The sequence below is a fragment of the Anolis sagrei genome, chromosome 2, assembly GCF_037176765.1.
Source record: "Anolis sagrei isolate rAnoSag1 chromosome 2, rAnoSag1.mat, whole genome shotgun sequence".
Classification (NCBI taxonomy): domain Eukaryota; kingdom Metazoa; phylum Chordata; class Lepidosauria; order Squamata; family Dactyloidae; genus Anolis; species Anolis sagrei.
The window spans coordinates 7,650,033-7,665,174 of record NC_090022.1 but is presented as its reverse complement, the minus strand read 5'-3'; the positions used below and the strand labels follow the sequence as shown (position 1 = coordinate 7,665,174).

At 44.9% G+C, this 15,142-nt stretch overlaps 1 protein-coding gene across 1 annotated transcript; it reads left to right on the top strand.

The window, feature by feature from the left end:
• Positions 1-477: 477 nt before the first annotated feature.
• Positions 478-12,154, top strand: LOC137096329 (zinc finger protein 879-like). Its single transcript, XM_067465485.1, has 4 exons — positions 478-1,153; positions 2,243-2,325; positions 6,606-6,729; positions 9,461-12,154. Exons 1-4 carry the CDS (start codon positions 580-582, stop codon positions 11,149-11,151), a joined length of 2,472 nt encoding a protein of 823 aa, XP_067321586.1. The 5' UTR covers positions 478-579; the 3' UTR covers positions 11,152-12,154.
• Positions 12,155-15,142: the final 2,988 nt, after the last annotated feature.

Sequence of the window (15,142 nt, the reverse complement as noted above, 5' to 3'; positions counted from 1 at the left end):
TAACTGCCGCATCACATTCCTGGCTCATGCTTAACTGGTTGTCCAGGAGGACTCCAAGATCTTTTTCACACGTACTGCTCTCGAGCCAGGCATTGTCCCCCATTCTGTATCTTTACATTTCATTTTTTTCTGCCTAAGTGGATAATCTTGCATTAGTTACTTCATGAAGTTTGCTCTAAGATGCCAAGGCTCTGCTTTTTTTACAGGGAAGCCATACAACCACAACACGAAAATGGGTTGTAAGGACTTCTTTCCACTTCACAGTAGTGGATCATTGATCTGGCCTTCACCTCCCCTTTGACTTGCACAGACTTTGCTTCATGAGTTGTTGCAGGTTTTTCGGACTATATGGCCATGTTCCAGAAGCATTCCCTCCTGACGTTTTGCCTTCATCTATGGCAGGCATCCTCAGAGGTTGTGAGGTCCTCACAAGCTCTGAGGATGTCTGCCATAGATGCAGGCAAAACATCAGGAGAGAGTGCTTCTAGAACATGGCCATATAGCCCGAAAAACCTACAACAACCCAGTGATACCAGCCATGAAAACCTTTGACAATATTTTGCTTCATGACATCTTCAGATGGAGAAGGGAAGAGGTTCTTTCATCCTGATGGAGCCCACAGTGAAGATGGAAGAGCCAAACCAGATAAGCCCTGAAGGAGAAAGAGAGCCCAATGAAATGTGGGGCAGGAGAAGTGTTGGGTTCCCAGGCAGAATGGGTCAGGATGTCCTGGAGAAGAAGGCCTTCAGTCCAGACCTTCAGGGCCAATGCTTCCAGCATTTCCACTATGAGGAGGCCTTGGGTCCCCGAGAGGTCTGCAACCGCCTCCACTCTCTCTGCCGCCTGTGGCTGAAGCCTGAGGAACATACAAAGGCAGAGATGTTGGACCTGGTGATCCTGGAGCAGTTCCTGGCCGTCCTTCCTGCAGAGATGGAGCGCTGGGTGAGGGAATGTGGGGCAGAGACCAGTTCCCAGGCCGTAGCCTTGGCTGAAGGATTCCTCCTGAGTTGGGCGGAAGAAGAGAAGGTGCTTCAGGAAGAGCGGCAGGAGAGAGACGTCCTTCAGGCCCAGGAGGCCCCATTGGATATCAGCCAGGGCTTCCCTTCCAGGTGGATCAAGCTGGAGGAGGAGGACACAAACGCTGGTCCACCAGGTGAGAGGCCTCCCTTTTGCTTGGTCCTTGCTCTCAAGGATCCCCTAAATCAGGGGTCCTCAAACGTTTTGAACAGAGAGCCAGGTCACAGTCCCCCAAATTGTTGGAGGGCTGGATTATAATTTGAAAGAAACATGAATCAATTCCTATGCACACTGCACATATCTCATTTGTAGTGCAAAAATACTTAAAAACAATACAGTAATTAAAATAAAAAACAATTGTAACAAATATAAACTTATTATTATTTCAGCGGGAAGCACCAGGATTGTGGCGCAGCTGGCTGAGTGTCAGCTGCATTAAGATCACTCTGACCAAAAGGTCATGAGTTTGAAGCCAGCCTGGGTTGGAGTGGGTTTCCAACCAATTGTGTGTAGCCTGTTGTCGACCTTTGCAACCCGAAGGACAGTTGCATCTATCAAGTAGGAAAATAAGGTACCACCTTAAAGTGTGGGGAGGCTAAATTAACTGATTTATGAGGCCATAAAGAAGACTCCAGCAAAGCATTCCAGCGGGGAAGCATGCGGGGAATGCGGAAGTGCTTCGTCAGCGTCGCAGATGGACGATGAAAGTGACAGCTCCCCTGGTGGCCAGAAAAAAAGTTAAATAGCTTCTGTGTATGTCTATATGTTTGTATGTCAAAAATTGGCATTGAATGTTTGCCATATATGTGTACACTGTAATCCATCCTGAGTCCCCTGCGGGGTGAGAAGGGCGGAATATAAAAGCTGTAAATAAATAAATAAATGAGTGTAAGCCTGCTTTTGGGTGATGAGATAGTGTTGTTGTTGTTGTTGTTGGTGTGTGCTTTCAAGTCGCTTCAGACTTAGGTTGACCCTGAGCGAGGGCCGGGTAAATGACTTTGGAGGGCAATATCTGGCCCCCGGCCTTAGTTTGAGGACCCCTGCCCTAAATATACGGTCCAGTAAGACTTGTCTTCAACAGCTAGATTGTTAGAACATTTCCAAGAATAGTTATTGGAATATCTAGGTGCATGATGGTCTTGCATGAAACTGGCTGCATTGAATGAATGCTTATGCCAGATGAAACATTGCTAGTTGTTAAAGTTCCCTTTCCTTCCTTTCACAGAGGAGGAACCAAGGATGCTGGGAAGCCGCCATAGCTCATCTCTCTGTGAAGCAGGAGAAATGGCCTCCATGGAACGGGATCAGGTAAAAGATAGAAGTAGAAACAAAGTGGAGATAATTCTGGAATTGCCCAAGGCTATGTCATGTGGCTGGAAAGGTTCTTTCACTGGTTTGTTTTCAGTTTCTGCCCAGAGAATCATAGAATCCTAGAGTTGGAAGAGATCTCGTGGGCCATCCAGTCCAACCCCATTCTGCCAAGAAGCAGGAAAATTGCATTCAAAGCACCCCCGACAGATGGCCATCCATCCTCTGTTTAAAAGCTTCCAAAGAAGGAGCCTCCACCACACTCCGGGGCAGAGAGTTCCACTGCTGTTTCCTTTTAAGAGATCCCTTTAGAACTAAGACTTACATTAACCCTTCCATCACCAACTGGTAGGCCTACCACCACCAACCACCATCTAAACTGTCACTGAGTCATTCACGTGACCTGCAACCCCTACCACTGCTTTATGTATATAGAGATAAGAAAACTGCAAATTAATTAAGACATATACTTCAGGTTATAAAACGACACATTCTTAAACAGACAGGCATCATGTAGAGGAGGCTTGAGAAGGTTGCTTCCTCCAATAATCTCAGGATGCTGTTCTCTGAGGCCTTCCTATTCCACTAGGTCCACTTAGTGCAGTGTTTCTCAACCTGGGGGTCGGGACCCCTGAGGGGGTCGCGAGGGGGTGTCAGAGGGGTCGCCAAAGACCATAAGAAAACACAGTATTTTCTGATGGTCATGGGGATTCCATGTGGGAAGTTTGAGGCAATTCTGTCGTTGGTGGAGTTCAGAATGTTATTTGATTGTAATGAACTATAAGTCCCAGCAACTACAACTCCCAAATGTCAAGATCTATTTTCCCCAGACTCCACCAGTGTTCACATTTGGGCATATTGAGTATTCGTGCCAAGTTTATTCCAGATCCACCATTGCATGAGTCCACAGTGCTCTCTGGATATAGGTGAACTACAACTCCCAAACTCAAGGTTTGGGAGCCCATCAAACCCTTCCAGTGTTTTCCATTGGTCATGTGAGCCAAGTTTGGTTCAAATCAATCGCTGGTGGAGTTCAGAATGTTCTTTGATTATAGGTGAACTATAAATCCTAGCAACTACAACTCCCAAATTACAAAATCAATGCTCCCCCAACCCCACTAGCATTCACATTTGGGTGTATTGGGTATTTGTGCCCGGTTTGGTCCAGTGAATGAAAATGCATCCTGCATATCAGATATTTTCATTATGATTTATAACAGTAGTAAAATGACTGTTATGAAGTAGCAATGAAAACAATATTATGGTTGGGGGTCACCACAACATGAAGGACTGTATTAAGGGGTCGCTGCATTAGGAAGGTTGAGAAACACTGACTTAGTGCTTTCCACCTTGAACCAAACCCCCTGTTCAAACCTTCAGTAGATCAACCTAGTTGTGTGATATGGAGGAACCACAAGGGAGGTGACTTCTCGGTGGGTTCTCTCAGGATGCAGAACTCCCTTCCCAAAGAAAGGAGACTGCTGTGCATCCGCCCACCTGCCCCTAGGGCTTCTTTCTCCAAATAGAAGAAAGGTTTCTATTCCAGCAGGTCTTGGAGAAGATATGGTTTGGTTGGAACAGGGCTCATAGGACGCATAAGATCTTGTATTTTTGCTGTATTGTGAGTTTACCATTTTTCCTAGTTTTATTTTTTGATAGCTCATTTGCTTTTTTAACTTCTGGATTTGTGAATGTTTGACTAGAGCTGTTTTAATCTGCTGTAAACTGTCTTAATTCCCCAACAGGGATAAAAATAGGAAAAACAACATCAACATGAAAATAATAATAATTACAAATCCGCCTCAGTAGCATTATCTTGCCCAGATTTTACTAGCTTCTTTATACGAATTAAAAGTTTAAAAACACTGGGTGAGAAAGGAGGATCAGATGGGACAAAAAATGGGGTTTAATTGCACTAGGGGATAGAATAAAGTGCTTCCGAGGGCATTTTATGCAGGGCTTGGTCAAGGTCAAGGATTGTTGTTCATTCATTGAAGGTACACTGGAACAGTCAAGTTTTCAGACTCTTCCTGAAGACTGCCAGGGTGGAACTTGCCTAATTTCTCTGGGGAGCAAATTCCAGAGCCAAGGGGCCACCACAGAGAAGGTTTGTGAGTTATGAGGTCCTCACAGACAAACATTGAGAGAGAGAGTCTAGCGTTGGATAGCACAGGAAAAGGTTTTGTTCTCCATCGTCATTGATGCTGGAAAGAACTTTGAATTAATGAATGTAGTTCCCAATCCTGGCCCTTCTCCTTCTGTGTGTAATATTCCTCCAACACTCTACCTCCTGTGTGTGCAGAGTGACCTTCTCCTCAGAGAGAGTCCCTGGGTGATTCTCCTGAGACCGAGACAAGCTCTTCCTCTCTAATATGTGATACGTGGGCCTCTAAGAACACTTGCTACAAGTCTAGATTTCCACATCTTCAGACAAGAGCACGAACAACAATTGCAGGGGACTGAATGACCTCCCTTACCATCATGATGATTCTCACATTTTTAGAAGACCTAGCTCAGGAAAGTTGGAGTGGCTACTCCTCAAAGTTATCTCTTGGAATTCTGTATTGAGAGTTTTAATGCATCAGGATTCTTCTTAGCAGTTTTTATTTATTTATTTATCATGTCAGTATCAACCAGAAAATTGTATTACATTTTTAACAAATTTTTAACAAACAGACAAAACAGATGTATTGTCGAAGGCTTTCATGGCTGGAATCACTAGGTTCTTGTGGGGTTTTTAGGGCTATAGAGCCATGTTCTAGAGGCATTTCTCCTGACGTTTCGCCTGCATCTATGGCAAGCATCCTCAGAGGTTGAGAAGGTCTGTTGGAAGTAGGAAAAATGGGTTTATATATCTGTGGAATGGCTGGGGTGGGGCAAGGAGCTCTTCCCTGCTGCAGTTAGGTGTGAATGTTTAAATTGGACAATTTCAACAGAAAGGAAGAGACCATGAAAATGAACAAAATCTGGCTACCAGTATTAAAAAACTCTAAAATTATAACAGCTAAACAACAGAGAGGAAAAAACCAGGCACAGATTAACACCTCCAAGCAACAGATTTTCCCAGACTCAGGCAGGCCTTCAAATGCTAATGAAGGTGATCAGCTAAACATTCACACCTAACTGCAGCAGGGAAGAGCTCCTTGCCCCACCCCAGCCATTCCACAGATATATAAACCCATTTTTCCTACTTCCAACAGACCTCACAACCTCTGAGGATGCTTGCCATAGATGCAGGCGAAACGTCAGGAGAAATGCCTCTAGAACATGGCTCTATAGCCCGAAAAAACCCACAAGAACCTAGACAAAACAGAGTTTGCAAGCTTGGTAGTTGATTAGATGTCCTTTGACCAGTATCTGGCCACTTGGAGTGCCTCTGGTGTTGCTGCAAGGAGGTCCTCCCTTGTGCATTTGGCAGGGCTCAGGTTGCATTCAAGTAGGTGGTCAGTGGTTTGTTCTTCTCCACACTCGCATGTCGTGGATTCCACTTTCTGACCCCATTTCTTAAGGTTGGCTCTGCATCTTGTGGTGCTAGAGCACAGTCTGTTCAGCACCTTCCAAGTCACCCAGTTTTCTGTGTGCCCAAGGGGGAGTCTCTCATTTGGTATCAGCCATTGATTGAGGTTCTGGGTTTGAGCCTGCCACTTTTGGACTCTCGCTTGCTGAGGTGTTGCAGCGAGTGTCTCTGTAGATCTTAGAAAACTATTTCTTGATTTAAGTCGTTGACATGCTGGTTGATACCCAAACAGGTGATGAGCTGGAGATGTCACTGCCGTGGTCCTTTCACTATTGGCTGCTACTTCCCAGCGGATGTCAGGTGCAATACTGGCTAAACTGTGTAATTTCTCCAGTGGTATAGGGCGCAGACACCCCGTGATAATGCGGCATGTCTCCTTAAGAGCCACATCCACTGTTTTAGTGTGGTGAGATGTGTTCCACACTGGGCATGCATACTCAGCAGCAGAGTAGCATAGCGCAAGGGCAGATGTCTTCACTGTATCTGGTTGTGATCCCCAGGTTGTGCCAGTCAGCTTTCGTATGATATTGTTTCTAGCACCCACTTTTTGCTTGATGTTCAGGCAGTGCTTCTTGTAGGTCAGAGCACAGTCCAGAGTGACTCCCAGGTATTTGGGTGCGCTGCAATACTCCAGTGGGATTCCTTCCCAGGTCATCTTCAGAGCTCAGAATGCTTGTCTGTTCTTGAGATGAAAAGCACATGTCTGTGTTCTTAGCAGTTGAAGAAAGACTAATGATTTGTGTGTCCAACTTTCTTTTTTGAGGACGTGACATTTGAGGACGTGGCTGTACATTTCAGTGTGGAGGAGTGGGCCTTACTGGATCCGGATCAAAGGGCCCTCCACTGGGAGGTCATGGAAGAAAATTATAGCATGGTGGCTTCTCTGGGTAAGTGTCACGTTGCCAGAGCTCTGCTTTATTTAGGTTAAATCAAAATCCCAGTTTTATCAAACAGTTTCATTGAAACAGCAATTACTTGCTGGCTGTTTTTATAGTCCAAAATATAAAACACAAAGATAGCACTCAGCTACAGAATAAACAAAAACTGATAGCAAAAATAACTTAGTAGCCAAAAGGGTCCAGTCCAATGGTCACATGCCAAGAGTTCAATAAACAAAGTCCAGGGGTCAAGAGTTTATATCGTAGTCAAAAGCCAGTCCAAAAGTTCAAGGTTCCAGGATTCCAAGATTACAGGAGACAAGTCAGGATACCGAAAAATCCAACAGACCTGGGGGGGAAAACCAACAGCATCCACCACCAAAATACAACATACTTTTCTCCCAAAAAATCAGTCTCAAGGTTAGCTCCTTAAATCCAGTAACACCCAGTTGCAACCCATCTCCTGCACACCTCCACCCCTAGTTGCTTTCACCCATTAACTCCCACTTACAGATTACCAAACCCTCTAGAACTAATACATTAACCCTTCCATCGCCAACCATCAACTGCAGAACACATGACAGTAAGTATCCCTCAGCCTCTTGGTTTTAGTAGGGTGGCTCATTGTATTTTCAGCTTGCATGTTGCTTTTTTTAATTTTAATTTTTTAACATATATTATTATGCTATAAACACAAATCAACAAGCCAAATTCCAAGTGTTACATGTATAAATCCTGAGTAATTCAACAAATAATAAATACATTATGCTAATTTACACTGGTGTAAATTCTATTTTCCCCACCCTTCCTCCTCAACCACAGTATATCTATATAAATAAAAATGTAATGTTCATTTGTGGGATTAATATAACTCAAAAACCACTGGACTTCATTTTGTTAGTTTTGGCCCATCTCTCTAATCTGTCAAGATCGTTTTGAATTCTGCTCCTGTCCTCTGGACTATTGGCTATCCCTCCCAATTTGGTGTCGTCTGCAAACTTGATGATCATGCCTTCTAGCCCTTCATCTAAGTCATTAAGGTACTCCTGGTCAGTCGTAAGGCTGAACAGGGTATAGGGTTACAGCCTGTGCTGGACGGGGTCGCACTCCCCTTGAAGGCGCAGGTTCGCAGCTTGGGTGTGATCCTGGATTCATCGTTGAGCCTGGACCCCCAGGTTTCAGCGGTGACCAGGGGAGCATTTGCACAGCTTAGGCTCGTGCGGCAGCTGCGCCCGTACCTCGGGAAGTCTGACTTGGCCACGGTGGTACACGCTCTGGTCACATCCTGCCTTGACTACTGCAACGCTCTCTACGTGGGGCTGCCCTTGAAGACGGCCCGGAAGCTTCAGCTAGTCCAGCGCGCGGCAGCCATGTTACTAACAGGAGCGGGACGCAGGGAGCATACAACGCCCTTGTTGTTCCAGCTCCACTGGCTGCCGATATGCTACCGGGCCCAATTTAAGGTGCTGGTGTTATCCTACAAAGCTCTAAACGGTTCCGGCCCAAAATACCTTTCGGACCGCATCTCGGCCTATGAGCCCACGAGGGCCTTGAGATCGTCTGGGGAGGCCCTTCTCTCGATCCCGCCTGCTTCACAGGCACGTCTGGCGGGGACGAGAGAGAGGGCCTTCTCGGTGGTGGCCCCCCGGCTGTGGAACACCCTCCCTGTTGACATCAGGCAGGCGCCCTCCCTTATGTCTTTTCGTAAGAGCCTAAAGACATGGCTATTTGAGAAGGCATTTAACTGAGTGTACATTAACTGGTAATGACAACCGGAACGGAATATGGATTATGAGTTTGGTTATGATTGTACGATAAGACGGAGCGGATTATTTTAGCGTAATTATATTAGTGTGTATTAGTGATATGTTGATTTTTTGTCGTGCTTTATTGTAAACTGTCTTTTATATGTTGTACACCGCCGTGAGTCGCCCTAGGGCTGAGAATGGCGGTCAACAAATGCAGCAAATAAAATAAATAAAAAATAAATTAATAAAGATGTTGAACAGGACCGGGCCCAGGGGGGAACCCTGCGGCACTCCACTTGTCACTTCTTTCCAGGATGAAGAGGAAGCATTAGTGAGCACTCTCTGTGTTCGTCCACTTAACCAATTACAGATCCACCTCACCGTAGTTTTGCCTAGCCCACATTGGACTAGTTTCCTTGCCAGAAGGTCATGGGGGACCTTGTCGAAGGCCTTCCTGAAATCCAGGTACGCTACATCCACGGCATTCCCTGCATCTACCCAGCTTGTAGCTTTATCGAAGAAAGAGATCAGAAGGGGTGGAGCCAAACAATTGAGCTGGGGGAGCAAGCCAATTGATGTAAAACAACATTGATAGACAGCTGTAAATAACCAAACAATTCAACTATATATTTACATACAAGTGGTGCCAGACGTGCCATCATAGACAGGCTGCTGTCTGCTGCAACATAGTTCTTCAGTAGGCTGTGCACCCTCTTTTTTACTTTTTCCCAAATTCCTCTTAATTTTAACCAATTTTTCCCTCCCTTTTCCAAAAACTCTGGCCAGGTTGCATGTTGCACCCCACCACCCACTGTAGATTATACTGTGGTGGGAATGATCATCCAGCAAGTTCCAGAAAGATGTGCTACATTTATGAGGCAAAGTTCTTCACAATTAGATTCTCACCTTTCTCTCACAACATTTCTGTAGTTGACTGATTTCATTCTTCCCATTTCTCATGCCTTCTTACTTTCTGTCTTTCTTCTTTCAAGGTGGTGATGGACGAGGGAGCGAAAATGAGGGAACACCAAATCAAATGTGGCTGAAAACAGTGGGAAGTAAAGAGGAAGAAGAAGGAAGGCTGGGAATGGAAGCAGAAGGATATAACAGGAACCAGTGCCCCGCTGACATCAGGGAAATCACAATCCAAGAGACAATAGACAAATGCAGGGAGATGGGAAACAGTCCTGTCTATGAATATGGCTTCTTCCAGGAGGTGTCTAGTATACACCCTGCACACAATGAGAAACGCCAAATTGTGGACAAGCCACATAAATGCCTGGAGTGTGGAAAATGTTTCCTTCATAAAAAAATCCTCAAGATACATGAAATAACCCACACAGGAGAGAAGCCATATCAATGCCTGGAGTGTGGAAAATGCTATACCCAAAAATGTAACCTACAGAGGCACCAAATAACCCACGCAGAGGAGAAACCATATAAATGCTTGAAGTGTGGGAAAGGCTTTGTTTCAAACAGAAGTCTCATTAGCCATGACATGAAACACCAAATGGTGGGCAAGCCGTATAAATGCCTGGAGTGTGCAAAATGCTTTCTCGTAGAAAAGAACCTCCATAACCACCGAAAAACCCACACTGGAGAGAAGCCACATAAATGCCTGGAATGTGGAAAATGCTATACCGAAAAAGATCAATTAGATAGACACCAAACCACCCACAGGGAAGAGAAAAGAGGTAACTGCTTGAAGTGTGGAAAATGCTTTGTTTCAAATGGAAATCTCAATAGGCATGAAAGAACCCACACAGGAGAGAAACCCTATAAATGCCTGGAGTGTGGAAAAGGTTTTTCTGATAAGAGATCTTTGATTGCACATGAAATGAGTCACAAAGGAGGGGAACCCTACCAATGCCTGGAGTGCGGGGAGAGTTTTTCTTATAAGAGAATTCTTCTTGAACATGGAAGGAAACCCTATAAATGTCCGAAGTGTGGGAAGAGTTTCTGTTGGGAAAATGCCCTAAAGCTGCACCAATGCACCCGCATAGAAGAGAAGCCATATAAATGCCTGGAGTGTGGAAAATGTTTCCCTCAGAAAGGACTCCTTAACAAACACCAAAAAATCCACACGGGAGAGAAGCCATATAAATGCCTGGAGTGTGGAAAACGTTTCATTGAGAAAAGTAACTTCAAGAGACATGAAATAATCCACACAGGAGAGAAGCCATATAAATGCCTGGAGTGTGGAAAAGGCTATTCTGAAAAGAGAGCTCTTATTGGACATGAAATGAGTCACAGAGGAGAGAAACCCTACAAATGCCTGGAGTGCGGGAAGAGTTATACTCTTAAAGCTGTTCTTGCAGCTCACCAGAAGAGTCATACAGGAGAGAGTGGGAAGAGTTTTAGCTACAGATCATACCTCAGAAATGTCCAGGAGAGTCCCATAGAAGACAAAACCAAAGACATGTCCAGAATGAGGGAAGAGCTTCCATTGGTGAGCAAGTCTCAAGGCCCACCAAAAAACACACATAAGGAGAAGTCCAAAAGCCTGGAATCCGATAAGACTTTGAACTGCACATCAATCCCCAAAGACTACAGTAACGATTATTCAATGAGAGATCATACATATTCCTGCATTTTGGAAAGGGTTGAGTTGCACAACGAGCCTCACGAAGTAGTAAAAAACCCAAACAGGAAAGAAACCATGGAAGTGCCTGGAGTGTGGTAAAGACTTCGTTCAGGAGAAAAATCCCCTTGAGCTTCACATTAATCTCAGTGAAGAAAAGCCTCTAAATCAGTGGTTCTCAACCTGTGGGTCCACAGATGTTTTGGCCTTCAACTCCCAGAAATCTGGTAAATTGACTGGAATTTCTGAGAGTTGTAGGCCAAAACACCTGGGGACCCACAGGTTGAAAATCACTGCTCTAAATGCTCAAAGAATGGGAAGAGTTGTGTCCGCAAATCAGGTCTCAAAACTCTCCTGGAGAGAAATAATAATATTAAAAATAATAATTTTTATTTGTAGCCTGCCACCATCTCCCTAGAGCAGGGTTTCTCAACCTGGGGGTCGGGGCCCCTGTGGGGGTCGCGAGGGTGTATCAGACGGGTCGCCAAAGACCATTAGGTAACACAGTATTTTCTGTTGGTCATGTGGGGTTCTGTGTGGGAAGTTTGGCCCAATTCTATAATTGGTGGGGTTCAGAATGTTCTTTGATTGTGGGTGAAATATAAATCCCAGGAACTACAACTCCCAAATGTCAAGGTCTATTTTCCCCAAACTCCACCACTAATCACATTTAGGCATATTGAGTATTCATGCCAATTTGGTCCATCATTGTTTGAGTCCACAGTGCTCTCTGGATGTAGGTGAACTACAACTCCAAAACACAAGGTCAGTGCCCACCAAACACTTCCAGTGTTTTCTGTGTGCCAAGTTTGGTTCAATTCCATTGTTGATGAAGTTCAGAATGCTCTTTGATTGTAGGTGAACTATAAATCCCAACAACTGCAATTCCCAAATGACAAAATCAATCCCCCCTCAATCCCATCAGTACTCAAATTTGAGCGTATTTGTGCCAAATTTGGTCCAGTGAATGAAAATATAACTCCTTTCCAGCTGCGGTTTGTCTTTAGTGCCTATCTCTTTCACTTTGTTGTTTCTTCATGTCTACTCGCTGATGGTGTGTGTTGGATTTATGAACTGCTCAAGTAAAGCTGAAACCTGCTTTTTACCAGTGACTCCAGAGTCCATTATTCTGAGCTTCTGGGATACTTCTGCTAGCGCTAACAATAACTGCTGAGCATTGCCATGATGTCCTTTCTTCCAAAAGGACTCGGAAAATTGTTTCGAGGGTCATTATACAAAGAGCAATGTAACATGGTGCATTAAATCCTCTCTTTCCTTGGACCTTCAAATACAAAGATGTTGGGCATGAGGGATCCCTCTATATCAGTGGTTCTCAACCTGGGGTCCCCAGATGTTGTTAGCCTTCAACTCCCAGAAATCCTAACAGCTGGTTAACTGGCCGGGATTTCTGGCAGTTGTAGGCCAAAAACATCTGGGGACCCCAGGTTGAGAACCACTGCTCTATATCATCCCTCCAACAAGCCTGATGGCATATTGTTGTTGTTATGATTTTATTGATATTAATGTTTTTATATTGTAATTGTGTTTTTTTGTGGCATTGAATTTGCTTTGTAAACTGCCTCGAGTCGCCTGAAGGCTGAGAGGGGTGGTATACAAATACAGTAAATAAATAAATAATAAATAATTGTTTGAAAGCACAGGGCTGTAAATGCTTTTCTAAGGGCTACGGACATTAAGTCTTGAAGATATTGTTGGCAACATTGGTAAATCTTTAGTAGAGGATACCAAGTGGTGAAACCCTGCTATTTATTAGTTTATTAGTGTCTCTGTAAATCTTAGAAAACTATTTCTTGATTTAAGTCGTTGACGTGCTTGTTTGGGTTTCAACCAGCATGTCAACGACTTAAATCAATAATTAGTTTTCTAAGATCTACAGAGACACTCGCTGGAACACCCCAGCAAGCAAGAGTCCAAAAGTGGCAGGCTCAAACCCAGAACCTCAATCAGTGGCTGATACCAAACGAGAGACTCCCCCCTGGGCACACAGAAAACTGGGTGACTTGGAAGGCGCCGAACAGACTGCGCTCTGGCACCACGAGATGCAGAGCCAACCTTCAGAAATGGGGCCACAAAGTGGAATCCACGACATGCGAGTGTGGAGAAGAGCAAACCACTGACCACCTGCTGCAATGCAACCTGAGCCCTGCCACACGCACAAGGGAGGACCTCCTTGCGGCAACACCAGAGGCACTCCAAGTGGCCAGGTACTGGTCAAAGGAATTTTAATCAATTACCAAGCTTGCAAATTTTGTGTTTTGTCTGTTTGTTTGTTTTGTTCTGTTAGAAATGTAATACAATTGTCTGGTTGCCCCTGACACGATAAATAAATAAATTAGTTTGCAAGTTGTCAGTTGCATCCATCTCAAAGATTTTGTCTCTAACCGCCTTCTTGTTCAACTGCATTAGGGTTGTGGTTGACCCATCAAAATACTGGTGGAGCAGAGCTAACCAGTGTTGAGCCCAACCTCCCTGCTTATATTGCTTCATCGAGCATTGTTTTGTTATATATAGCGTTCCCTTGCTACTTCGCGGTTCGCTTTTTGCGGACTCGCTGTTTTGCGGATTTTAAATAAATATTAATGTAAAATAATATTTGATGAGTGTATTTGATGTAAAATTATATTATAATGAGTCGCCTGAGGGCTGAGAAGGGCGGTATAAAAATGCAGTAAATAAATAAATAAATATTTATTTAGTTCCATAGCCGGGGAGCAATCACCGAGAAGGCCCTGTCTCTCGTCCTCACCAATAGTGCCTGTGACAATGGCGGGACGGAAAGCAGGGCCTCCCCAGAGGATCTTAATCTCCGCAATGGTTCATAGGGAGAGATGCATTCGGACATTATTTACGTGGTGGCGGACAACGAGCAGCTCGTTGGCCTTCGAAAGGGAGGCTGGTGTGTGGGCTGGGCAGGCCTGCTGGTCACGAAGTGTGGCCTACTGCGCATGACAGCACAGATGCGTTTGGACAGGTAATTTGGGCCGGGGCCGTTTAGGGCTTTATAGGCCAAAGCCAGCACTTTGAATTGTGCCCGGTAGCAAACTGGCAGCCAGTGGAGCTGGTGTAACATGGGAGTTGTATGCTCCCTGTATGCCGCCCCAGTTATTGACCTGGATGCCTCTTGTTGGACTATTTGCAGCTTTCGAGCAGTCTTCAAAGGCAACCCCAAGTAGAGTGCATTGCAGTAGTCTATCCTGGATGTAACAAGAGCATGGACCACCATGGCCAAGTCTGACTTTCCACAGCTGGCACACAAGTTTTAATTGTGCAAAAGCTCCCCTGGCCACCGCTGCAACCTGGGATTCCAGGCTCAGTGATGAGTCCAGGAGGACCCCCAAGCTACGAACCTGTGCCTTCAAGGGGAGTGTAACCCCATCCAGCACAGGTTGCGACCCTATATCCTGTTCTTTTGCAGCTGCCAGATGGTAATTTTGTCAGCACCAATTGTTTTTAAGTTCAGGCCAGGGTCTTTAGGCACTGCGCCCAATGTACCGATCACCACTAGGACTGTGTTATGTATCAGCGAATAATGCGTGCAGATCCCAATAAGGTGGCCTTTTGCAGCTGGCAGCTGGCAGCTTTGTCAGCGCCGATTGTGTTTAAGTGCAGGCCAAGGACTTTAGGCACTGCACCCAGTGTGCCGATCACCACTGGGACTCCCTTGACTGGCTTGTTCCAGAGTCTTGGCAGTTCGATCTTTAAATCCTCATATCATGTCAGCTTTTCCAGTTGTTTCTCTTCAATCCTGCTGTTGCCTGGGATTGCAACAGTTATTATTATTATTATTATTATTATTATTATTATTTGAAACACAACAAGATGAGTCCACAGCAGACACTCTGCTGGATGTTGGATTAGATCACACATCGGACCCTTCCCAAGTGTCTAGGACTGTGTGATGTATTGGCGAATAATGTGTGCAGATCCCAGTAAGGTGGCCTTCTGCAGCTGGGAGATGGTAATTTTGTCAGCGCGGATTGTGTTTAAGTGCAGGCCAAGGTCTTGTGGCACTGCTGAACGGTTCTCACAGTCAGGAAGTTTATAGAAACATAATAACCCAGTAAGGTGGCCT

Coding starts and splice junctions, on each gene's coding strand:
- LOC137096329 (XM_067465485.1), top strand. CDS start 580: ATGGAGAAGGGAAGAGGTTCTTTCATCCTGATGGAGCCCACAGTGAAG. Junction 1,154..2,242: donor CACAAACGCTGGTCCACCAG/GTGAGAGGCCTC, acceptor TTCCTTTCACAG/AGGAGGAACCAAGGATGCTG. Junction 6,730..9,460: donor TAGCATGGTGGCTTCTCTGG/GTAAGTGTCACG, acceptor TCTTCTTTCAAG/GTGGTGATGGACGAGGGAGC.